General features: G+C 39.8%; 3 protein-coding genes and 1 non-coding gene across 6 annotated transcripts; 2 read left to right on the forward strand and 2 right to left on the reverse strand.

Moving 5' to 3' along the window:
* Positions 1 to 7: 7 nt before the first annotated feature.
* On the reverse strand, positions 8 to 17,647 carry LOC146662128 (E3 ubiquitin-protein ligase MARCHF6-like). The gene is made up of 25 exons (XM_085418582.1): positions 17,277 to 17,647; positions 16,715 to 16,814; positions 13,765 to 13,838; positions 13,368 to 13,511; positions 12,804 to 12,876; positions 12,476 to 12,644; positions 9,486 to 9,672; positions 8,547 to 8,608; positions 8,405 to 8,437; positions 8,271 to 8,322; positions 8,086 to 8,144; positions 7,907 to 7,987; positions 7,653 to 7,721; positions 7,310 to 7,384; positions 6,090 to 6,224; positions 5,732 to 5,952; positions 5,344 to 5,481; positions 5,038 to 5,260; positions 4,086 to 4,155; positions 3,774 to 3,955; positions 3,358 to 3,492; positions 3,158 to 3,247; positions 2,810 to 2,942; positions 899 to 1,034; positions 8 to 573 (listed from the first exon to the last, which is right to left on the reverse strand). The coding sequence occupies exons 1-25, from the start codon at positions 17,293 to 17,295 to the stop codon at positions 486 to 488; spliced, it is 2,748 nt and encodes a 915-aa protein (XP_085274708.1). The 5' UTR covers positions 17,296 to 17,647; the 3' UTR covers positions 8 to 485.
* Positions 17,648 to 18,248: 601 nt separating this feature from the next.
* On the forward strand, positions 18,249 to 18,322 carry trnat-agu (transfer RNA threonine (anticodon AGU)). The gene has a single exon. It is a non-coding gene; the product is annotated as a tRNA-Thr (tRNA).
* Positions 18,323 to 19,209: 887 nt separating this feature from the next.
* Positions 19,210 to 21,311, forward strand: cmbl (carboxymethylenebutenolidase homolog (Pseudomonas)). 3 transcript variants are annotated; one of them, XM_085418589.1, is made up of 6 exons: positions 19,210 to 19,303; positions 19,594 to 19,808; positions 19,935 to 20,042; positions 20,145 to 20,287; positions 20,367 to 20,458; positions 20,579 to 21,310. In XM_085418589.1, exons 2-6 carry the CDS (start codon positions 19,594 to 19,596, stop codon positions 20,756 to 20,758), a joined length of 738 nt encoding a protein of 245 aa, XP_085274715.1. In that variant the 5' UTR covers positions 19,210 to 19,303; the 3' UTR covers positions 20,759 to 21,310. The 3 variants fall into 3 exon arrangements, with proteins under 3 accessions (XP_085274715.1, XP_085274717.1, XP_085274718.1); XM_085418591.1 differs by having other exon boundaries at positions 19,224 to 19,303; positions 19,591 to 19,808; XM_085418592.1 differs by lacking the exon at positions 19,210 to 19,303 and adding an exon at positions 19,354 to 19,484 and having other exon boundaries at positions 20,579 to 21,311.
* Positions 21,312 to 21,321: 10 nt separating this feature from the next.
* Positions 21,322 to 25,310, reverse strand: cct5 (chaperonin containing TCP1, subunit 5 (epsilon)). The gene is made up of 11 exons (XM_085418588.1): positions 25,073 to 25,310; positions 24,627 to 24,687; positions 24,270 to 24,434; positions 23,882 to 24,080; positions 23,225 to 23,417; positions 22,916 to 23,065; positions 22,665 to 22,784; positions 22,319 to 22,504; positions 22,086 to 22,223; positions 21,803 to 21,983; positions 21,322 to 21,634 (listed from the first exon to the last, which is right to left on the reverse strand). The coding sequence occupies exons 1-11, from the start codon at positions 25,175 to 25,177 to the stop codon at positions 21,507 to 21,509; spliced, it is 1,626 nt and encodes a 541-aa protein (XP_085274714.1). The 5' UTR covers positions 25,178 to 25,310; the 3' UTR covers positions 21,322 to 21,506.
* Positions 25,311 to 25,498: the final 188 nt, after the last annotated feature.

A 25,498-nucleotide genomic window follows, 5' to 3' on the forward strand; every position in this document is an offset into this window, starting at 1 on the left:
CAGAAAATAAACTGTCATTCTGATTTAATAAATTATACATACACTTTTAAGATGTACAATGGTCATTGCATTAATCCACATCGGTCCTTTAAGACAAAGTCCCCTTCCAAAGTATTTACACATGTACATTTAAATCAGGCAGCACTTTATAAAGCAAGGCATGAATTTCAATACAGATGTTGGGCTTCAAATGAAAACTTTAATGCTCCTGCCTATTCTGTTTGTTTGAGGGGATTACTCAGCTGTCCAGTTATTACACTAAGTTTTCCCATCCTGACTTTGATGAAATGAATTTGAATAACACCCATAAAGTCCAGCAATAATCACAGGTGATTTCAAGGATTACAGTCTGAGGGTTGAGCTGAACCCCCCACCCCCCCAAAAAAACAAAAAACAAAAAAAATAGACAGGCCATGGGCTGGACGAGATGTGCGCAGGGTCATGGGTTCAAAAAAAACAAACATGGCATCATGTGACACAAATATTTATTCTACGACAGGGTTGGAGGGTGGGATTGAGCTTCCTCTGCCAGCTTTGCGTTCGTAGTTGACAAGCCTCTGGCCGACCAGGTACCTGCAAAGACAGATTATTACAGCATTATTACTATTCATTTTTATGCACTTAACTGAAGGCTACACACACAGTATGAAACAATAATCCAAAAATATCCAACTAGAGCAAAAAGTCTGAACAATGTGTTTAACCTTCTATATTAAAGCTGCAGTTTGTTTTTATAATGATGCACCGAATGATACATAAGAAAAAGGGGGGGGGGGGGGGGGGGGGGGGGGGGGGGAGGTTGTCAATATAAGACAAACTTAATTAAAAAAAAACAAACAAACAAAACAAAAAAAACATGCTGCTTTCTCCAGACTGATGAGTGCTGAAAGTTTCGTACTTGTCGTTCTTGATGTGTTCATAAAGACGTTTAAACTGTCGGATCTGAAAGGAGAGGATGCCGATAAGTGAGACGACCATCAAGAGGAAGGGGTAGATTCTCCTCTGCATTAGAATCTCCATCTCTGGGGTAACGCCTGCAAAAACAAAGCATAATTGTACTCAGTTATATGATTTTTCAAGAGTTCCCATTATTCCTATCATTAACTCCATCAAGATGAGAAGAAATGTGATATTTTGGGGACACCAGTTATGTTAAATTAGGTGATAACTATATTAGAATTATTACCTAGTGACGGTACATCTCCAATAACAAGTCCAAGTGGCAGATTTATCACCAGTTCAGTGCCCAAACAAATCAGAAGGTAGGTCACAATCTGCCACTTTTTTGGGGGAGGCTTTTATTACAAAAGCAGTGTATTTATTAGTTTCATTATCTAATTAATAGCATCCATGTGTAAAAATGTGTAAAGTGTTCCCTGATTGGATGATTGAATTCTACTTGATGAATGGGAGAGAACATATTATTGTGTGTGAGTGATTGTGTACAGTCGTGGCCATACGTTTTGAGAATGACACAAGTAATGGGTTTCACAAAGTTTGCTCCTTCCGTTTTTATGACAGCAGTTTCCATATACTCTGAATGTTATGAAAAGTTCTTCTTTGCCATGAAAACAAACTTAACCCCCAAAAACATTTCCACTGCATTTCATTGCTACCATAAAAGGCCCTGCAGAGATCATTTCAATCTTCTAGTTAACTCAGGTGAGAATGTTGATGAGCACAGAACTTGAGATCTTTATGTCTTGACTATTAAGTTAGAATAGCAGACTGGATGTGTTAAGAGGAGGGTGATGCTTGAAATCATTGTTCTTCCTGTTAACCTTGGTTACCTGCAAAAAAGAAAACAGAAACAAAACAAAAAAACCCATGCAGCCATCATTGTGTTGCATATAAAGGGCTTCACAGGCAAGGATGTTGTTGCTATTAAGGCTTCAGTCTGTCCCTAATGGGGGACAGACTGATATTCTGCAAAAAAGCCTGGAGAAGAAAAAAGTGAGGCTACCATGTCCTGAGACCATTCATCTGTGGGGCTGCTTCTCATTCAAGAGAGTGGGGTCACTCACAATTTCGCCAAACCAAAACATCCTCCGACAGCAATTTCTTCCAACTATCCAAGGACAGTTTGGTGAAGAACAAAGTGAGGCCAAAGTGATAACTAAATGGTGCTGGGAACAAAACACTGAAATTTTGGGTCCATTGCCAGGAAACTCCCCAGACCTTAATCCAATTGAGAATTTGTGGTCAATCCTCAAGAGGCGGGTGGACAAACGAACTCCAAGCATTGATTATGAAAGAATGGGTTTCCATCGTCGGCCTTGGCCCAGAAGTTGATTGACAACACGCCAGGACAAATTGCAGAGGTCTTGAAAAAGAAGGGCCAATACTACAAATATTGACTCTTTGCATAAACGTGATGTAATTGTCAATAAAAGCCTTTGAAACTTATGAAGTGCTTGCAATTATACTTCAATACGTCACAAAAACACTGAAGCAGCAAACTTTGCAAAAACTAATATTTGTGTCATTGACAAAACCTTTTGGCCACGACTGTACACATCGTTTTTTGTAACTGATGATGGTCGGTTGGACCGAAATATTGTGATTTTAGAAAATAATGGGAAGTGAGACAGAGTGCGGAGGTTATAATTTCATCCTTTAAAACATTTTTCCCCCTCTGGTTTATTGCTGAACTCACAAAAAGCTTAAATCTAGAGGAAACCGTTAGTAATTTCCATTTCTTTTGCCACTAAGACTGCAATGTGTTGTATATTGTCAATGAGAAAGTCCTACTTTGGTTAGGAAACTCTTCAAGTGACGCCTTAAGATCCATATGCAGAGAGATACTCACCTACAGCCGGTACCACCCCGGCAGCAATCACATATGGCACACATAAAGACAACAGCAGGACTGAAATGACAGGAGCTGCCAGTTTACGGATGATGAACTGGAGATCAATGTTGCGAATTCCATTTGCATAAACCTAGAGAAAGAGTTTACACTTTATAATGTACTAAACAGTTAATTTAATTCATCTCCAAGAAACAGACATGACAGAGATAGGGAAGACAGACTAGCAAACTACACACTGTGAGTCAACAGAATAAAACCCTTTCAAAGTTATGTAGTCAAGAGTCTGATAGTTTGTAAAAATGTTTACAGTGTATCAGTTGGATATTTGGTGTGTCCAGTACCAACCTGCTCAATAACAGTCTTCAGCCACCACTGAGGGCCCATGAGAGTGATGGCAGCAATAATTTTGGCATGAAGAACCCCGAGAGCCCAATCCTGCAGACAAGTTCAATGGATGAACATAAGTGTGAGAACTCCTTAAGCTCTATTTAGTAACCTCCAAGATCCCATTAGGGAAAAGAAACACAAATGCATACAATCCTTACCTGCCAGGGATAGAAAAGGGGTGTTTGGTCTAAGGGTACCCTGAGCGGAGCCACGATGACTAATTCAAACAGCAGGCCCAGTAGCAAAGGAATGACTCCAGCGACCAGCAGAGCCACAACAAGGGTCTTCAGGATCTACAGAAGCAAATTAGGGTATTGAAAAAAAAAAATCATTAGGAGATGCCACTTGCAGATAAGGAAACATATACGGCACTATAAAGGTTAATCTGCTGGGAATGCTACTTCAATGAACAAGTTGGTAATTTAGGATAACAGCTAATGAGAGCTCATTCTCAGTTACATCCATTTAACAAAAACACAGTGTCAAAGCTGGAAAGGGAGCAACCAATTAGCACAACCCTCTGCTGCCCAACTTCGAAGTTTGCCAACAACCCAGTCAGCTCACTGATGCTCACCATGAGTGTCCACTCCTGGACTTTGTGTACAATAACAGTGCGTCCCTGTGGCATCCACGCCAGCAGAACAGTGACCCCGCGGATAGAAAGCCAGCAGACATACAGACCACATGCTGCTGTGTACAGCTCGTGGATTTTGGAATTTCCTGTCCAGAAAGACATCAGCCAGCGGCCAGTGAATACTGTAAAAAAACAAACAAAACAAAACTGTGAGGAAACAAAGTTGACCACAGCAACTCTTATGTTTGCCCGTAAAAAGAACTGTACTTTTTAAATGATGTGTTTGTGTATATGAAAAGTACCACATCTCACCTGGTAGGGTTAAGCACACCAAACTAGCCACCAGCAGAGTGATGCACATGAAAGCTATAAGCAGCACAATCTGGGGGAAAAGGGGACACATTTCAGTTTAAAAGCTACAAGATGGGACATGCTGCAAAGTCAAAGCTCTATTTTACAGACTCCGGTTGCATAAGCTAAGGCTAGTATAAACAGGATCTCAGAGATTAGGGTGTTTAACATGAAAGATGAAGATCATAATGACAGAGTTGTGCAGGCTCAGATGGGCAGTAAATGGTTGCTAGGGCGTTGGCTGATTTCAAAATTTGACTCAGAAACCGCAAATTACAGGAGACACATCTTTATTTTAAGACTTGTTTTATCTGTAAAAACAGCCTCTATCTTTGTTCTAAAGCGTGGAGGACTATGACCCTTAATTAAATAATATAAATCATATGTAAAACTACATCTTGCATGTTTAGGGGTTTGCTTTGTCAAATCTTACTTGCAATTTGAATAAAAACTAACAACCTCTCAGGGTTCCAGTGTTAAAGACAACCTTTTTTCTTTATTTCAAATGAACATGTCTGTGTGTGCGATACAAATAAGAGCAAGGGAAAAAAACACAGATGCTTTGGCAGCTGGCAATAGTTCTGCATTATTGTGGTCACTAAAACGGCGCAAACATCAGAAATCTGGGGGGGGGGGGGGGGGGGGGGACCCACTGGAAAGTCACAAAGAGCCCTTCAATTATTATATCACATTCATGCATGAGAAGAAACCTGGACGTCAGTCAACTTTGTCAGTGAAACTAAAAGACATGCTAGAGCACTACAGACTACACTCAAAGACATGGTCAAAGATGGCTGTCCATTCATATCTCTAAAAGCTGTTTAGTTTCAGAACCACAGTATCCTGGTCTTCCCTACACATCTATCTGTAAAGTGCACTCCTTAAAGACATATATGAAAAAAGCCTTTCTCACCCTTAAAGGGAAGCGAAGAGGTCGGTGGTAGGGCTGGAAACCCACTGGTCCCCCTTGCTGCAGGATGGCCTGATGGGCTGCATGTAACCCTTCACCAACAGCTGGTGCCGGGTTGTTATTGTTGTTGTGATGAACATGCGGAGGGTTGTTATTGTTGTTGTTGTTCACGGGCTGGTTGGCTTCATTGTCCTCTTGTTCGCCAAGGAGGTAGGAGTGGAGGTCTCTGGAGACAACACAAAGTGGTGACACAGTTACAGACGGTCAGGAAATATCATTGCCTTGGGTGTGTATTCAAACTTGGCTTACAGTAAATATCCTGCGCTGACTGTCCAGGCTCTGACCAGGCCTTTGAGCCACTGGCGAGTGTGTCCCTGCTCCAGTAGAGCTGGAAGCACAACCTGAAGCAGTAACAGCTCCAAAGACAGCTCACTGACAGGAGCGTCACTGAGAGGAAAGAAGTGACAAAGACACAGACATTTATCTAACAAACACCAGACTAAACATTTTCTATTACTTTAAGTGTCAAACAGCATAAACTCAAGTGGATTTGTAACTGCAAATCTTGCTTTTTCACATGTGGTGATACTTCCACTTTGGTATGAACAGGAAGTGGTTTCTCAGATCATTTCAGGCCAGCAGGTTTCACACAGTTTATTAATAAGTAAACTATATCTTTGTTATGTACGCTGCTTACCTATAGAGCATGACATTGTAGGGAAGGAAGGTGGGCAGCAATAGTTTAATGAGCTTGATGGGAAGCCACAGCATGAGCAAGACAATTGAGCCGAACACAACCACAGACAGGATGAACCGCCGCAGGTGTCTGTAGATGGGCAAGTGAATCATCTCCTGCACTGGGTTAAAATCTGGATCATTGAGGTTCCTCAGAAACCAGAGCACTCCAGGTCTCAGCACCTAATGGAGGCAGAAGGTGGAATGATTTAGAGCGCCGAAGACTTTTTTCCTCTTTACTATCATCTGAAAAATTAACCTGAAGCACTCACAGTCCTTGTTTCCCTAACTGAATGCATTTGAGAGTCTGTTTTTCTTACCTCTCTCAGCAGGAGGATGAAAGATGCAAAGTAGAAGACATAGACCATTCCCACCAGCCAGTGCAGGAACATGGTAGTACCAGGTGCTGATTTGAAGCTCATTTCTCTGTCTTTCAGCGAGGCATCAAACATCTCCTGCAGGATGAATCAAATAAAAGCAGGGTCTAAGATGATGCTTTGATCACCTGTTTTTGCTCAAAAGCTGCTCTAAACTTCATGTTTTTCTAAATGTAAATACTTTAAAGGATTCACCCTCTGCTATATAAAGCTAAGAAAGATTTTTTTGCATGTTTGCACTGAACCATAATGTTTACGTTTTAGGCTAACATAGGACAAATAGTTTAGATGTAGATATATACACTGCAGATAAACTGCATTGAAACGGAAACCAAATTTGCTTGTAAATACAAAATGTGAAACTTTCTTTTGACTGCAAAGCAATAAGAGCTGCTTACACCACACTGGCCATTTTCAGGGTTAATTAATTTGTTTCACAGGCGAACAGCTGCAGAGCAGATGAGACACGGTTCCCTTCTGCTGTGTAAGCTGCACCACCTGTTGTGAGGAAGGTTGTTTGGCTTTGGAAAACAGGATCAGGAAAAAAAATATATATATATATATTAACTGCCGTGTTATGATTTGGATAAGTACTATGCAAGCCAATGTTGTGGTAGAGAGAGACTTTGTTCTAGTAAGTGTTAGCACAAACAAACTCTCTGACAAACAAAGAGAGTGACAGCCACAGCATAGAGGCGTTTGGTACTCTCTCACTCCCCAGTCCTCCAAACCAGTCTGTTCTCTGTTTTTGTGTGCACTGATGAATGTATGAACTGGGTGAGCTAAAGCATCTGGCTTTGTCTGTGTGCTGAGCAGGCCTGCTGAAAGCCACTTTAAAGGTGTTGTGACAGAGCCTCTGCGGGGTATTAGCCATCCCTCTCATTTGGCAAAATGTATGAAAATGGAATAAAATAGGAGTATTCACTGAAATTTCACAGGGAACAAGAGATATTCAGTCACTGGTGCTCGGAAAACGCTTTTAGATAGAAGAAAACTTACGCATTTATCCCTATAAAACATCAGACTTAACGATCACATCTGCCAAGTACGTTAATTAGAGTATGGACCCCCAGGCTAAAATACTCAATCAGTTTAATTAAAACAAAAAGTCCAAGAGCAACAGAGATGTAGTGAAAACGTGATGAAAAGAATTTGTCTCTTACTAAAGAGCAGATGTCAAGCCACCATCCGCAGATCAATGGAAAAACACCTATCTCCACAACAACCAGCAGAGAGACCTGTGAGGATAGAAAAGGCTGCTGTCAGTATCAGTTAACATTAAATGTAAACACAAAAAAGACTAAAAACCTCTGTGACAAGTAGTGATACATGAAATACTTAACACAGAAGTTCTGTACTTGTATATTATAACAATCCAGGGACCTATTCAATGGCTAGAGCTATCTTTATTGTATGATTGCAAACAAAATCTTAGATAATAAGAGAGTGAAAACGCCAGTATCAACATGACTAACACAAAGAAAAAAAAAATGCAGTCAATGTTACCTTGACAACAATGTAGCAGACTCCAAGGAGACGCCGGGAGCGCTGGAAACTGACCAGAGCAGCCAGTCCCTAAAACGGCCATTAAGGATCAATACTGCACATATATTCTTATTTGCACAGACCTGAATTACCTCATGTTCCCTTTCTCATACTTTTATTTTTATTTTATTTTACAGCCTGCATGCACCAGACTGATAGATTAGGTTTGGATTAGGCATCATCAGGGCTTTTAATGAACTTCGATGGAAGGATACATGACACAGGATGAGAGTCATTGCTAGCAGTATGTAGCCAACGATTGTTGTGATTAAGCCCTCAAAATGAGAAGCCTGGACCTAAAAAAAACCCCCAAAACAAAGTTGTAATCAGAAAATTAAAGATATTATCAAGGGACATGCAATTGTATTATAAAGTGACTGAAGCATTTTCTCACATATTCTTCGAAGCCAAGACCAACAACAGAGAAGTGGCCGATGTGATACGGACAAAATGCTAAATGAAAGGGAAAAAAGAAGACATCTTTATTACTGTATTAGTTATACGGTGGATTCATTTTGATGTCAGAAAAAGGACTATTATGATCATGGTTATGCTGCATCATTGTTTCAGTTTACTCACCAAAGACCAGGATGAACAGTGTGTTGAGAGACACCACCCAAAACACGTGCTCCTACAAGACAAAGACACCGATCTTTACTTGAGTTTCAGAAGGTAAGATTTATTTAGAGAAATCTATTTAGATTAGGACTTACCAAAAATACCAGTGAACCATCCAGGCCAAGCATCTGTTTGGAAAATTGAAATAGTTTGTGTATAAATATGAAAAGAGAGAAGACAACAGCTACATACTAATAAATAGGTGCCTGGAGATTGTGAATGTTATGCAGCAGTTACCCTTTCCCAGGTGAGCTCCTCTGCTGCTCTGTCCCACTCCAAAGCATTCCAATTCATGTCATCTACACAGACAGATAAAGACAAAAAACGCCTTGTAGACTAATAAAAAACAGTCACCAACTTGAAACATAATCGATATAAAAACAATCAGTTTATCTCCCTACATGTCAGACATAGTCACAGAATAACAAAATCATGTGTTAACTCAGGCAAATCATTCTGCGGTGGTACATTTTTTCTTGTTGTCCTGCTTTTGTTGCAAATAGTAAACGAAAAGCAATGTTTTCCCCGCTCTGCTGAAACAGTTATTGTTACATTATTGATGTTGCTCTGGGAAAATCTGTTAGTTTGACATGAACATTGTGCAACTGTCAGGCTTTTTCTGTGCAATTTATTTAGCTGTAGTGACAGCCAACAGCTAGAGTAATGTATAATACAATAGCAATTTATTTTCAGCATTTCTTCTTAGCTTGATGCAAAAATCAGTCCATTAACAAAGCTGAACAAATGAGTGTGATTTCAAGGCTATGGGGCAAAAATTTGACATAGTGTTATATTGTTCCCAAATCAACTGTGATGCTTTGGCAAACCGGCAAACAAATGAGGCCACTTTGGGACCCATTTGTATGCTGTAATGGCAGTGCTCCTGCTCTTGGGTTTGTTTCGTGGCATTTCCATAAACCTGCTGTTTGAAAAATGCAAAAACCTCTTACTCCATTACTAAACATGCTTTTGGTTGTCGGGCTGTCGGAGAGGATTTCTATTTTCATTTTTGAAATTATTTGTATTTTGCATTCATGAAACTTTACAACTTAAGAACTGATGTATCTGACAGTGAAATCTACCTTAACAAAGAATCACTTTTTGCAATATATAATTTTAATTAGCTGAAAAAAATGCATACATCTTAAGTTAAGTAAAGAAATAATAAAGTCCCACCTTGTGCACCATTGTTGGGGTCTGCATCTTCAGCAGCTGCTGCCTCCTCTTCCAGCTCTGGATCATCGCCTTGCTCTTGGGGGACGTCAGGAGGCTCGGGCTCTGCCTCATTCTGGGCTAGAGGATCAGCAGGTGCTGGCTGGGCCGCAGGGGGATCACCAGCTGCTGCCTGACCTGCAGCTTGTGCCTGGGGGAGAGGGAACAAGGGGCATAACTTCAAAAAACAGAGTAACTTATCATGTAATGAAATCACGATATGTTGTCTAGTATATTAATTATCTATAACACAATCAACCACAATGTGTGTAACTGAAGGAAAATAAAAATACTAGCAGCTGCCAGTGCCACCCCTCCACCTACTAGTAAATGTACCCATCATATAAATTTGACAATTCTAGGTGATTCTCAACCTCTGACCTTGAGTTCAAGGTCACCGGACTTGAACTTTTTTTGAGATGTTGATATTTGCACCTATGGTTTGAATTTCAAAATCCTACGTCTCCTTGTTCTCAACCTGCTGCATTACCAGGATATTCAGATAACTTGACCTTGACACCTGGGCCCTATTTCAGGAAGCCGGTTTAGAAAACTCAGAGTTAAAAACGATACTCAGGGTTGAGTAACCCCGAACTGTCCAACTCGGAATATTCGGTTTCAGAAAGGCTGATAACAATTAGTTCAGTCAACGCGGAGTTGCTTTAACCCCAAGTGAAGCGTGCGCACGAGGATACATAAAGCCCTGATTAGTGGAGCACAGATTAAGCGAGTCACCATGGAGACGGAGGGAAAGAAGGCGCGGTCAATGTATTTTACAGCGCTTGAGGCCGAAATTCTGATGGCAGCATATGCCGATAACATGCAGATTCTGCGGGAAAAAAGTAACACAGCCTCAGCTGCAAAAGAAAGGGAGCATGCATGGCAAAACATAGCCGACAGAGTCAATGCGTGAGTGTTAATTTAAACATTGATCTAGGGATTTCCACCCATTTAACACGTTATTTTATTATATTTTATTTTATTTTGTATTTTATACATTTTATTTTGTGATGTGAGCGCAGGTGCAACCCAACAGGCCCCAAACGTTCCTGGCAGCAAGTAAAAATGAAATATAAAAATATAGTCCAAACAGGTAAGGTGTAATTGTATTATGAGCCATAGTGCTCGGTCTGTTTGTCCGATGTAAATCAATTGCAGTTAGAGGCTACATTAATTTTCTTTCTGTAAGCACTTATTGAAATTATCTGAGCACAATACAAGTACATATTTGCTTACTCTGTATGCTCAAATGTGGCCCGTTATAGCCAACAGAAAAAAAAGCGGAGGCCTGAAAAACAGGTGGAGGTCCTCCACCACCACCACTCACAGAGCCTGGCCACTTGGCTTCCACATTTGTGATAATGTTGGCAGCATCACATATGATCTTCACAGTGCAGAGAACACAAATTAGCATCCATTACTATAATGAAATAATTTGTTAGTTTGAAATGCTACAGGGAACTATGTACCTGTACATTAATGCTGTGGAAAGACTTCCTGTTCACATGGTCTCCTTCATTTACTGAAGGAGCAATGATTGGAATGTGAGTACCATCTATACAGCCAATCACGCCTGGGAACCGTGAAAATAAATGTAAAATTTAAGTAGTAGTTCAAGTATCACCACATCATGAATTAAGTTTCGTTCATCCTGATACCTGCAATTTTGTGGCATCCCTCTTTGATAAATCTTGTGGGTCTGTGACCGGGGAACACCACAAACGAGTACAGGAGACGTTTCAGTGCAACTGTAACATTCCTGACTGCCCGACAGACGGTAGCCTTGGAAACGTGCTCAGCGTCACCAATATTATACAGAAAGCTCCCGTTTGCAAAAAACCGAAGTGCAATACAAATAATATGTACAGAACTGAGAGAATGTCCGCGATGTGTCACATGAGCAATATTAGGCCTGAGGATGTTATTCAAATAAATTATAGATTGTGCTGAAAAACGGTAACGTTCACACAGGAAATCATCAGGAAATGATAAAATGTCCGAACGCGCTCTAATCACTCTCTCCCAGCGGAGAGCTCTGCGGAGAATTTGGGCTTCACGATCTACTGGCTCTTCAAGGAAGGAGCACGCCATGTCTGACACTTCCTACAGTCAGGTTTACGACAAAGAGGCGGAGAAGGTCAGGGTTAGTTGAAGTAAACCTGCTAGGGGGCAGGTTAGCGTCACGGAGTGTGTCGTCATAGTAACTCACTCAGAATTAATCTAAACTCGCTTTGTGAAACCGAAAACCCAGAGTTTTCGTTAACTCAGGGTATACTTACTCAGAGTTTGCACTAAACCGGCTTCCTGAAATAGGGCCCAGGAGTCAAATTCATCCTGAGGTTTTTAGTGGATGCATCTAAGATAGGGTATTTGAAAATGCTAGTTCACTTTCTTGTCCAGTTATTGGATTCACAAATGTTTTTTAAAACTTGACCCCTGATGTTGAGGTTGAGATTTTTAGTAGCTGCACTTATGATATGAATTTCCAAATCCTATGTCATCTAGTACTCAACTTATTGTAATCACAAACTTGGGTTTCCAAAACACTCACCCACATGTGACAACAGGGTGACGACAATATCCCATCAACCTTTTACAGCTGGGGGTTTAAAAAAACCCATCCAAACACAGTAAAAACATTTACTCATTTGCTTCTATTTACTTTCAATGAACTGTCCCACCACTATAATTTAAGTTGATTATGAGTTGGATAATTAGCAGAAGATTCAGTTGCTACAGCAGGATGTGGTATGGTAATTACACACATTGTCATAAATGTGTAAGGTGCATGCAGCATGTTATTCTGGTTAGCATTTAAATAGCTCATGTTTTTAATTTGCAGTTAAGTGAATTACATAAATCAGATTTTTTTACTGTGTCATTTTAAACCTCAATGAAACACAATTATACCATCCAGTTAAGAATCTAATTTAGTAATCAGTCCAGCAAAGTACCTCATTGGCTTGTCCGGCAGCATTGGGCTGTGGTGGCTGGTGCTGTTCTAACCACTGGGGGGCTCCACCGTGGACTATCTGTTCTCTGAGCCATACCAGACTAATAAATGCACATAGGGTGCAGGTAACCACAAAGCAACCCTGTAGACAATCTGCAAGCAGGTTCTCCCTGTAGGAATAAAAACAATAGCACATATTCAATAAAAATGATCCTCTGTTACTCATCTGCTGTCCAGTAAAGAAAATAAACAAGCTAACAATCTTGATCTCTATCAGGTTTTGCATATTTTGTGCTACAGTTGATGATAAAAAAAGCATTATCACTCACGTAGAGAGCATGTCCAGCGGCAGTGTCAAAAGAGAGCTCACAGAGCCGGTAAAAAGACACTTATAGATGCGACCTGGGGAAAAAAAACATATTTAAAATCTACCCGTTTCTATTGTATGAAAATTTGTATAGTTCAGGCTTACATTTTTACATTAAGTACTGAGAGGGATTTACATGTTTTGGAACAAAGAACACACTTTCTTGTTATGTATGTAGTGACACTAAACCTATAATGCTCTTTAACATTAGCTAACATGAACACCTTATATGTTACTTTGACTGTATTTAACACCCCAGAAAGGGGAAATTTGTAAATGCGTGTAAGTGCACAGACATTTCCACATACAGCAGATGAGGAAAAACATTTAGAGGGTCACCCTATAAAGAATATTTGCTCCCAAATCTATTAAATAAGTTGGTCATCAACACTAAAATAACAGTACTTCTAAAAGCTAAAACAAAAATATGATTTCATAAATAACTTATACATGTTAGACAATTTTTTTCTTTTTAAAGGGGTTTTAAAGATAATTTCTCCTTGTATTCATGTCTGTGGATACTTACATGCAGTGAGAGGAACAACACCAAGCCATGCAAAGGCCACCAGTGTGTAATGGAACCAGTAGCGAATGGCAGTGCCCACACTGGTAAGAAGGCCGGCACAAATGTCCTGGATGGGCAGACGTGAGGGCATGTCTGGGGAGTAGACTGAAGAGGACAGATGGGAAAGAGTGAACCAGAGTCAAATTATCTTTTGTGCTTGGTCATTTTCTTTTTTTCGCTGATAGCAGCTATTTAGATTATTCTGTAACACTAAATGAAAACAGCACCAACTAATGAATAATCACATGCAGAAAAACAAACAAACAATTTATATGGCCCCCTCCGTAAGGCTAAATTGGAGGCTTGCGGCTACAAAATGCATTTTAATGGATTATCTGTTAATGTCACAAGGACTTACTTGGTGTGAAAGCAAATCTGTGCTTGCATAATTCACAGTACTCCTTCCTGCTGTGCTTCAGCCACTGGACCAAACTGTAAAATGACATTTAAAGAATGAAGAAAACTGATGAAAACTATGTAATATTTGTGCTCTATTTTCACATTTTGAGCACATGAATAATGACTGGATTGAAAAACAGCTTCATACACATATTCATGTGTTACATCCAATGTATTATGTGTGTCCCAATATAAGACATTTTTCCCACTGTGAAAATGTGTATTATTTAACCTTCAGGGCCTGAAATGCCTAGTGTAAATCATGCCAATTTTTGGTTCCAAAAAGTGGCATGATTTTTTAGGAAGTCCTTTCAAATCCCATTTAAGACATTTTAAGCCTGAAATAATCCATTAAAAAAAATCATTTTTTTAATTGGTGTCTTCAGATTTGGTCAGTTTGAGATATTTGGATTAAGTTAGATAAATTCAATTGCCAATAGAAAGGATTGCAACGGTGCAGATTTAAAGAACAGTCCAAGTCCAGACACTTCCAAAGGTCTGAAGTGTTGACCCAACATAACCTTTTCATGATACCACTGCCATGGCTACAATAGTAGTAACACTGCCACCAATATGATGCAATGAAAATGTAAGCGCAGCTGGGACTACTGAATCCGTCACTGTGAGACTTGCTACCTCTCAGACTCCTTATAGACACACCTGGTATAAATTTCAAAACCCTACATTGCTTTGGTCTCAAGTTATGACATGCACAAGATTTTCAGAAAACTTACTCTCAGCTTGAGATCATGGTCAACTAGATTTAAACTCAACCAGGATTTTTAGTAGATGCAAATATAAAATCACTTTGAATGTCACTTTGTTCTTGAGTTATTGCATTCACAAGATTTTCAGAAAAATTTGACCTTAGACTTTAGGGCTGTTCGACATAATGATATATATCGGATGACGATATAAAACCATCTATCGTTTCATTTTACGCTATCGTTTGTTTCGTGGTGTCGTAAAATAAACTGTTTACGGCAATATTTTTTCATCGTTTTGATGGTCACTGTAGTGGCTATATTAATGTCTTAAAGCTCTCTCTTTCTCTTATATTTAATATAACCACACGATGGACGGACAAGCGACTGTTTTTATGCGTTGTCGTTAGCAACAACGACAGTAAAACATCAATGTGTCCGCTTGTTTATTTTCCATATAAACGTTTTACAATAAAGCTCAAGATCCCGTTGAGACTTTTCAAAATAAACTGAATCACGTGAAAGAGTATGCAGAGTATTTACGGATGAAAAGCAACAAAGAGCCGCCAGGTGCTAAAAAATAAACCTTAAGACTCAAACGTTAGAACAGGCTTTTCCCCGCAGCACGTCGTGTAATAAATACTCACAAAGAAAACGGCGACCGTTACAACTTATGTCTACAAATGTATAGTTTCATGCATCGGTTAAAACACTCGACTCCAGATACACGACGCCCAGCTGGAAACACTTCGAGCTGTGGAGCTCCCCGAAATTCACAGAATTTAGAGAAAATGGTAAATTTTTGTGATTTATATCGTTATCGGGGCGATAGATGTCTTATATCGGGATATGAGATTTTGGTCATTTCGCACAGCCCTATTAGACCTTGTGGCTGAAATCTTCCATTTTTTTTAGTAAATAAATCCAAGGTATCAATTTCAAGCGCTTTTACAGTAACAATACCCAGTATTAATATACTTCAGTATCAGACTGACAATATCAGTCTTTTACAGCTGTGGGGTAATAAAAATATTTCATTGTAAAATCCACACTAATTAACAACAATCTGTGTTTGTATAGTATAGTATGTTGTCTATAATAACACCATTCCAGCTTAGTGGGACACTGAAATGTAGCATTATTATTAATATGCATATGGGTCATGAAAGGGAGTTACCATCAGTCGATTCCTACAGTACAACAACATTAAGAATAACATTATCTAAGCAAACCTTTCAAAAAACGCAAAACAATCCAGGTCTGGTCTTTGCTTTGCTCTTCTACACACTCACAAACTTCAAAATACCTTCATCTTTAATTTTCACAATGCAAATTTCTCACCTAAGACCTGTAATATGGTATACTGCCATACAATATTGTTACCACTACAGAGAGGGCCTAACCTGTGCTTCAGGAAGTTCTCAAGAAACACAACCTAAACTAAGGAAGGAAATTTCATTTTCTAGATTACTTTGATTTTCAAATCAAGGGCAAATGTGCGCACCATATTGGAATGATCTGATTACAAAACTGCCTTTTGAAAACTATTTAATATTGACACAAGAACAAAATGATGAAAGAACAATGCTATATCATGTGCAATACATTGATTTAGCAACACTGGGTTGAATGAAGCTTTCACAACCGCTTGTTTACGTTGTGAGTCAGCAGACTTCCTAGCTTAAAACCAAGATGTCAAAATCATTTTACACCATGGGCCACATACAGTGCACTTTAATCTTAAGTGGGCCAGACCAGCGAAACTCCCCTTTCTATTAATGTGAAATATTTAGGTACACGTTCAAACCCTGAGAAGTCTTTATATGAAGAAAAGAAGGGCAATCCAACAGTAATTCCTAGTTATGCACTCAATCACAGTTTCCAAAGCCTTTTAGTGGGCCGGATTAGAGTCTTTGCCAGGTCAATTCTGGGGCCCGGGCCTTATGTTTGACATCCTTGGCTAGGGAAGTTATGGGAAAAGTAAGAATAAATGACTGTCTTGCAGTAACTAAGGCAGCATCTGTGAACATTCTGAATCTAATTAGTTACACCATGGTTACCGTGCTGTTTGTATGATTTTTTTTTTCTTTTAAATGTTTAACATAAAAAAGAGAAAGTTTTCCTTGGGAGGATCTGAGAACTACTTCTTCACAAGGTCACAATGAAAGCTGACAGAAAGAGGAAGAGACAGCCTAACACACTTACCATTCCTGGTGGATGAACTTGATACTGCCAGTGCAGACACAAGGGTGGTACAGGGGTTTGTCTGGGGTCCCCTCAGAGCGGCACACGCGACAAATATCCGCTACACACAAACAAAAACACACAACAATTTCAATGAATGTCTGATCCTCTTCGCAAAGGGTTAGCAAAACAGACGCGAGAGCAAGTGTCACAGGGTGTGTATGTGGTGTCATATATACAAATATATGCACAGTAATAGAGGATATTTAGTTAAAAGCAACATTTAGAAAAATATTTGCACCAGCAGCGTGGCTTATGTAAACAGAGCACACAGCAGGAAACTGATGACATCACTGGTAAATTCTGGTCCTTTCTACGCTCCCCGCTACTTATTGCACTATCCCCACATGCTAACATCGTGTGCTTTAAAACACCGTTTTCTCCCGTCTTAGCTGGCTACATCCAGCCAGCTAAGTTTAACCATTAGCAGGCCAGCTCAGCGGTCGGCGAGGCGATGCACTTGTGAAGCTAATGCTAGCTATTGATGAGAAAGAAGCTACTAGAGGCATTTTTTTTTATTTACCTTCTTCAGCAGTATCCATGTTGCTCGCTAAGCACCGGTCACCGTCTGTTATTCGACTAATTTGTACCGTGAACCCATCCACGACACGGACAGTATCGTTTAGCTAGCTCAGTTAAGCTAGCGAGACGACAATATCCTTATGGGTCAATTGCATTGACAATCATAAAATGGTTTCCCCACAGATTAAAACGTAAATCTTCGCTCCGCTGTGTTTTCTCGCGTCCAGTATATGTTCGCCAGTACACAAAGGTTTCTAATTCACTGTGTATGTCTAATGTAACACAAGAAACCAGGGGGGAACGCTACATCTCAGGGTGTTGATCATACGACAGTTTAAACCTGGGAGACAAATGGCTAGCTTAACCTGCTAACGCATGCGCCAACGACACTTCTGGCTCCTGTCATAACAGTTTTACTTCCCTACAGAGGTTCGAGTTTTACGGCAGGGAAACGACCATAACAACCGTCACGTGATTGTATTTCGTGTAATATTTTACTCAAATAAAACTAAATAATAAAAATGCAATGAAATAAAAAAAAGATAGACGCAAAATTTAAAGTTACATACAATGAGAGAGAAAGAGCACCTGCAATATTTCGAAAATAAGAACTAAAAGTGTCAAGTAGACGTCACTATTAAATATTAAATTCTGCAGGAACAACAGGAACAAACATTTTTATTGGGAGGTTTTTCCGAACAGATAAGAGCTGTACTTAAGTATAAATATGTGGTCAAACTTGTCATCACAATACTTGTACACTGATACTTGTACACTCAAAAATGAGCTTCAGCATTTATCTTGGAACTTTATTTCGCTCTCTTTATATGTTTCTGTACTTATAAACCAATATTCTGTATTAGAAAAGTACACGTATCAAATAAAGAGCAAGAATAACAATAACAAAATTAAAATGTTAAGTCTCGACACCAGTCAATGAGCCACTACAGCAATACGCGCTCTGCCACGCACCGGCGCCGTGGCTTAGTTGGTTAAAGCGCCTGTCTAGTAAACAGGAGATCCTGGGTTCGAATCCCAGCGGTGCCTTTTTGCAAAGGGTCGTCAAATTAATTTGACTTCTTGGTCCACTTTAATCTTAAACGGCCGAACTACTACACGTTTAATCTTATTAACATAAGATAAAGATCAATATGTCTATGTTTTTCAATGTGATGAGCACATCCTGCTGCTAAAAATAATGAAATGAAAGAAATTTTCCAGAATTAATAAATAAATCTGTAAAAATACAGACGTTAGAGTAGATCATTAACTCATATTACAAAAGTGAACATTTTCATCATTTTACATCAAAAAAATTCATTCGTTCATTTATTTTTGTGTTAATGTGGGTCTCTTGTTAAAAAACAACAACAAAAAAACCCCAAACAAAAAAACAAGGAAAAAAGTCCCAAATCTATGCAAAACCAGCCCGATTGGAGTCGTTTCCGGGGTTATTCTGGGCTCATGTTTCTATCCTATGCCATTCTATGCTATTCTTATGTTTGACACTCCCTGCATACATACGTTATCAATTAATAACACTAAACAACAAAACCCTATCCCATTTAAGCAAGCCAGAGATAGGAAAGAAAAAATATCAGTCAGCATGACTTGCAGTTACAGACACACATACTATGAAAACAATACCAGGTTTGTCCTCAGATAGTCACTTCTCACCTGTTTAAAGATTAAATACAGTTTAAATTCAACTGATTTCATTCAAAAATAGGACGCGTACAGTTTGCAGCATAAAAATATTCCCTGTAACCATGCATGAAAGAAAGAAAGAAAGAAAGAAAGAAAGAAAGAAAGAAAGAAAGAAAGAAAGAAAGAAAGAAAGAAAGAAAGAAAGAAAGAAAGAAAGAAAGGATGGAGAAAGTCATAAAAGTGTTATCACTTTAATTTTGAAAGTGGGAGTGGAAAGGAATTTCAACTTTGTCCAACTGCTAGCTCTCTCCCCTCTTTATACGCAGATCAAGATTTTGACTTTCAGCCAGGCAGCTACGCAGAAACTCGCAAACCAGCAAGGTATGTTTCTCACGTCGTCTTTGCAAACGGATTTTTCTGTCCAGTGTTGGATTTCATTAGTTTACATGGAAAAAATATAGAAGGGGTGGAATCGTTTAACTGAAAAGAGTTGTGCAGCAAAGCATGTCGAAGTATTTTGCTTTGTCATGCTTTGTTGCGCAAATGTCACAAGTGAGTCCAGGTGTGCACACGGGACATTATTCTTTTTTTTAATTTTAATACATCCCAGTTTTGCTGTCTCCTTTTTTTACCAATACTTTCTGTGCTTCTGTTTTCATCTCTGCCAGCAGATGGCAAACGAAGCCAAGCCGTGTCCCTGCGATATTGGTGATCGCATGGAGTATGGAGCGCTCGGCCAGGAGGTCCAGATGGAGCACTTTAAAGCTTATGTAGTAAAACCATCCACTGCATCCGACAAAGCTATTGTTGTCATTCAAGACATATTCGGTTGGCAGCTTCCCAACACCAGATACATGGCTGACATGCTTGCTGCTAATGGATACATGTGCGTTTATGTGACTGACTCATTGATAGACTGGATTGAGATTCCTGAGGCGAATGTAGGATTTCTAGAATCAGTGATTTTGTGAGATTTTGATTCCTCCTTTTTCTGTTGTTTTATTGTGAGCAGAGCCATTTGTCCAGACTTCTTTGTTGGAAAGGAACCTTGGAGTCCAACAAAAGACTGGTCCAACTTTCAAGAGTGGCTTCAGGACAAGAAGCCGACAGCTATTAACAAGTAAACAAACGCGTGAACTACGTAATGCAGCAGCTACTCATAGCTTTGATAGCTTTCTGACCTTGTGTGATAGCGCACACTCATTGAACTTTTCCTTCTCAGAGAGGTGGATGCAGTGCTGAAGTTCCTGAAGAATCAATGCGGAGCCAAACATATCGGAGTAGTAGGCTTTTGCTGGGGAGGGGTTGCCACACATTACCTGGCCTTACTGTATCCAGAGATTAAAGCTGGAGTGTCTGTTTATGGTATGCCATTGTTACAGCAGAACACGAGGCATGGTATACGGAAAATGTTTTTGTTATGGTTTTATGTGATCCTGTGCAGGAATAGTTAGAGAGAGAGAGGACAGGTATGAGCTGAAGAGTCCAACACTGTTCGTCTTTGCAGAGAATGACAGCGTTATCCCTTTGGACCAGGTTAGTGTGAGTTGTGGACCGATTAGTTTTAGCAGCAACTTTTGTATGCAGACAATGTTAACTTAAAAATCTCAGAATTTCTGCCATGACATGTGCGCTGACATCATTTTTGCCCATCAGGTGAGTGCTCTTGAAGCCAACTTGAAGGAGAAATGCAAAGTGGACTACCAGGTGAAGATATTTCCTGGTCAGACTCACGGATTTGTCCACCGCAAGCGAGAGGACATCAACCCCGCTGACAAACCCTACATCCAGGAGGCCAGAAAAGACCTGCTCAACTGGCTCAACACGTACATGTAAATATGAATGCCAGGAAACACCTTAAAACTCTGCTTTATATAATCATATCCACAATAATTAATCAGAACATTATAAGACGATCTGTAAGAGGTGCTCGTAATGAGTCTTTCTGTTGGTTTTGTCTGAATATTGATGCCTGTGTCTTATGGAAGCTTGTATCAGCAACTGTTTTTTGCCATCCGTAAATCAAAATTTCAGGTTATTGTATATCTGACTGCAAATTTGGTTTGAAACTTACTAACTCCATATTGACAATAAAGACCTTCAAAGGTATTAACTAAAAATTTTGATATATTGAACCAAAATTTTGACTTATATAGGCAAAAAGCCCCCCTCCCCCAAGCCATAGCAGAAAAAAGCTTCCATGTTATCTTAGGGGTTTAGGAAATTATGATATTATTGTTAGTGAAATAAGAATTTATATCAAAACTATATGTATACTGTTTTGTTAATCTCAGATCATAAACAATAAATATGAACTATTTCAAGAGTGCATGGATTCATTACATAATTATATCTTCTTGAATAAAAAAAGAAAGAAAGAACTTGAAAGCAAAAGTGTGGAAATTTCAACAGACCAACATTTTAATGGTGACTCTGGTACTACAACAGCTTGAACATGTTGTATCCAACTATAAATAGCGATTCGTGGTGCAGCTTGGACACGATGCTCGGGGAAGTGCTGAAAACCTCTAGAACGGCATTTGTTTAAGAGGGCGCCCGAGCCTTTCTCGTGTTCAGGAGGGCTTCAGTCCTCGGTCTCCCCGGGGCTTCGGATGTCGTCTATCTTCAGGATCATCTTGACTACCTGAGTAGCGAGCAGGATCTGCTGCTTCTTGCCAATCAGGGTCTCGATCACATGCTGTTGCTTCATGTCTACAGGGGGAAAGAAGGGAGGGAAAAAAAAAAAAGAATTCAATAAATCATTGTGCTTTAACATTGAAGTGCAGTGATGTCATCTCCAAAGGTGGTAATCCAGACTGAAGCCATGTTTAGTTCAGTATCTACTGCAGTGTATTATGTGCAGAGCAGGTGGTTGCTTACCATTGGTGTTTTTGTGTAAACAGTCAATGCCCAGGAATGGGTTGTTCTCTCTGACTTGTTTGGCTCTGACCTCTGTCATGGTCTGGATGGGGTTCAGCCCGCTGTTCTCAGCCAGGGCCATTGGGATTACCTCTAAAGCATCAGCAAAAGCCCTCATGGCATACTGTTCCAATGACGGGCACTGAAAAGGAAATTGACAGATGTCAATGAGAGTCGAGCAGGAACACAATCATGTTTATCGTAAATGCTAAGGTCAGAAAGTCTCTGATGCAATTTCTCTTACTTTGTCTGCAGCCTGGTTGACAGCTAGGGCACATGCGATCTCTGAAGCACCACCTCCGTACACGACTCTGTTGTCCTTGACCAAATTGCGGATTACGCACAGAGCATCATGGAGAGCACGCTTAGCCTCCTCGATGATCTATCAAGAAAGATGACACTTAATCAAAACTGGAATAATAATTGGAAAAAAACAAAACAAAAAACATGTAATTATGAATTTGCTTTTGGGCTCACCATCTTGTTGCCTCCACGGATGAAAATGGTCACAGCTCTGGTGTTTTTGCACTCCATGATAACCAACATGTGATCCTTGGTAGTGCCGAAGGAGATCTCCTTCACCAAACCAGCTGTGCCGAGCTTCTCCGGTGTCAGCTCACAGAACCTCGGGACAATGCGGCCTCCTGTAGCTATTGCTATCAACTGCAGACAAACAATTGATATCGACACTTCAACATAAACTCCACTTTATATTTTGTACTTGATGTAACATATGGCAAAAAGTTGCAAATACCTGACTGATCAAAGTGACAAAGGACAAAAAAAGTGTTTGATTAAAGAGTAATTTTGCATCTCGTCTTACCTCAATCTCAGGCCCTCCAACCCAACGCACAGCAGGCAGGTCATTTTGCAGCAGAAGATGGTTGGCTTCATCATCAAAGCCCCACTGGCAGATGGCCAAGTTAGCCCCATTACTTTTGACCTAAAATAAACGTGTCCATAAGCATGTGTGCCGATATGTGTATACTTATTTGCGGCTGCGATTTCTATGTTAATCAGTCAATAAATGAAATGGTTAAACATCAGTTGTTAACAGACTCTGAGGGTACCAACCTGTTGGATCATCTCCTCAAATTTCTCTTTTTCATATTTCTGGAGAGCTTTGTAGTCTTCCACAGAAGTCACATCCAGCTTATGCTTGGTCTTGGGCTTAGGAGGCTCAAACGGGCAGGTAAGAATGGCAATTTTAACATCTTTCAGAACCTGTGAAATAACAAAGGACAAGCTGTTAATCAAATTTTACAGATGGAGGTCAGAACAGAAACATTTATTTTGCCCCAGAAACTTTCAACTGATTTGATTCTTTTTGATCAAACACCAGACAGCCAATGACATCGTGTTACAAATTCCCATCGATCATACCTTGGGCATCTGGGGGTGGCTGAACTCTTTGTCGACTATGACTCCCTTGATGAGCTGTGTGTCCTCCAGCTTTCCTCCGACCTTGCCTTCCATCTTGATGAGCTCGAAGTCGACATCCTTCCTCTCCATATCAGCCACAGTGAGGATGGCATTCACTGCAATCTCTGCCATCTGTCTGTGGCACCGGTTGATGCTGAAAGACAAACAGAACTTTAGATAAAGCGTGGTAACAATGCTATTGCAAAATCACTGAAAAAAGGTTTTGCATTTGTTGCATGATGATAAGTCTGTGTCAGTTCTGACAGAAACACAAGTGCAGGTTCATTTAAAATGAACAAAAATATTTCTGCATCCATGCTGGAAGAACTTTAGAGATTTTGTTAAACAAAATGTATTGAAACATCTTTTCCCTTCCTTAACTCAAAAACAGAATAATAATCAGGAAATTTCTCTACTGACAGTTGTTATTATCTGCTCTATGACAATGTAGAAAAAGACGTGCCAGCTAGGTCAAAAGAGCATTTGGAAATGTAGACAAGCAGAGGAAACTAGTCCAAAAATAATTACTGTTAATTGTATTACTTATAACATAATAGTAAAAATAACACTAATAAACAAAAAGAAATAACCCAACAATATTTTGTATGGGGGACTTACACTTTGGATCCCAGTGTTGTCATGGCTGTTTGAACGAGAGGTTCTGTATTGTTGGGATCGTAGGGGAAGGTTTCAGCAATTTTGTCCAACTGCTCGGTGGCGATACGTGCGGCCTGGTCGTAACCGTCAGAGATCCTGATGGGATGGATTCCACGGTCCAGCAGCTGCTCAGCCTGTTCCAGCAGAGCTCCGGCCAGAACTGAGGGCAACAGAGAAGATGCAAATGCAAAAGCTAATTAATCTACAACCATAGTTTAGATAAAAGTTCCCTCATACGATGGAACAGTCTATATTGAGAGCATCAGAACTTCTCCCAAGTAGTCCCAAGTCTGTATTTCTTTTTTTATTAAAAAAAAAACAAAAACATCCTCATCTTCCTTTTCCATACCTACAACTCCAGTGGTTCCATCACCAATCTCATCATCTTGGGACTTTGACAGCTCCACCATAAGCTTGGCAATCTGGTGGTCCACATCCATCATGCTGAGAATGGTGGCGCCATCGTTGGTGACAGTTACCTCTCCATCTCTGTCAACCATCATTTTATCAAGACCTGCATGGAAAAAGTAAAAAGAAAAAAAAAAGGCACAGGAGAAATAAGTGTTAAAAATCGGTATTCTAACGGCCAACTCTAATTCACGAAAAGCAATAATGACATATAGTTTCAAACACAAATGCTTCACTTTCAAAATAACAAACCGTTTGGACAGTTTGGTATGACAACACTACACTGGTTCAGACTTACCATTTGGTCCCAAAGACGTTTTAAGCGTTGACGCGACTGCCTTGGCTGCCATAATATGAGACTGCAAAATAGAAACATTTCCGAGTCATGCACACGTCTTTATTTTATTCCAAAGATAGGTATAACTTCCCTGTGCCTGAAAAACCCCAAACCTAAAATTCTGTGCATCACCGATGAGAGAAGTGGGCACAGCCCTGTCAGCAGCTCCTACCAGCTAAACGCATTACAGAAAGCACATGGGCCCCACCATTAGCATGACTGGCTAGTTATTTGGCTAATGCTATAGAGATGCTCTTGCACAAACAACTTAAGATTACATGATGAACCTGTGCTTAGTAATCGCAATCCACCTGTCATACGAGATCTGTGTACCCAACTCATTAAATTAACTGTAAAACAGCAGCTTTCTAACGAAAAGCTGTGTAGCGCTTGCTAGCCCATTGTACCTTCAATGCGTCAATTCCCGTTAACCGTGTCTTCTTATCCTGGTCTTTAATGATGATAAAAGGCCTTCCATACTCATCGAAAGCCAGTGTCCCCAAAGTGGACATGTTGACGGAGGGATTGGGTCACGTATTAAGTATATAAAGAATGAAATAATGAGTTTTAATAATAGAAATCTGGAGTGTGACTAAGCTGTGAGCCGCACGGGTCCGCCGGCGACTTCTGGAAGGCTCCGCGGGCGGAGAGGGCGGAACCAAGTACTGCTCAGTGTATCCTATAACATAGTTGTAATCTCTTTCTTTATAAGATAGCATTAAGAAATTTAAAAAGTTTATACATATTCTAAAAAAAAATTATCGCCTCATCGCACTTAGAATATTGTAAGAATTAAAGTAAAAAGACACTTTTTTACAATATGGTTTCGCCCG

This window comes from Rhamphochromis longiceps, linkage group LG9 (assembly GCF_057381845.1).
Source record: "Rhamphochromis longiceps isolate RC_006_pf linkage group LG9, R_longiceps_female_GT1.1, whole genome shotgun sequence".
NCBI classification, from domain to species: Eukaryota; Metazoa; Chordata; class Actinopteri; order Cichliformes; family Cichlidae; genus Rhamphochromis; species Rhamphochromis longiceps.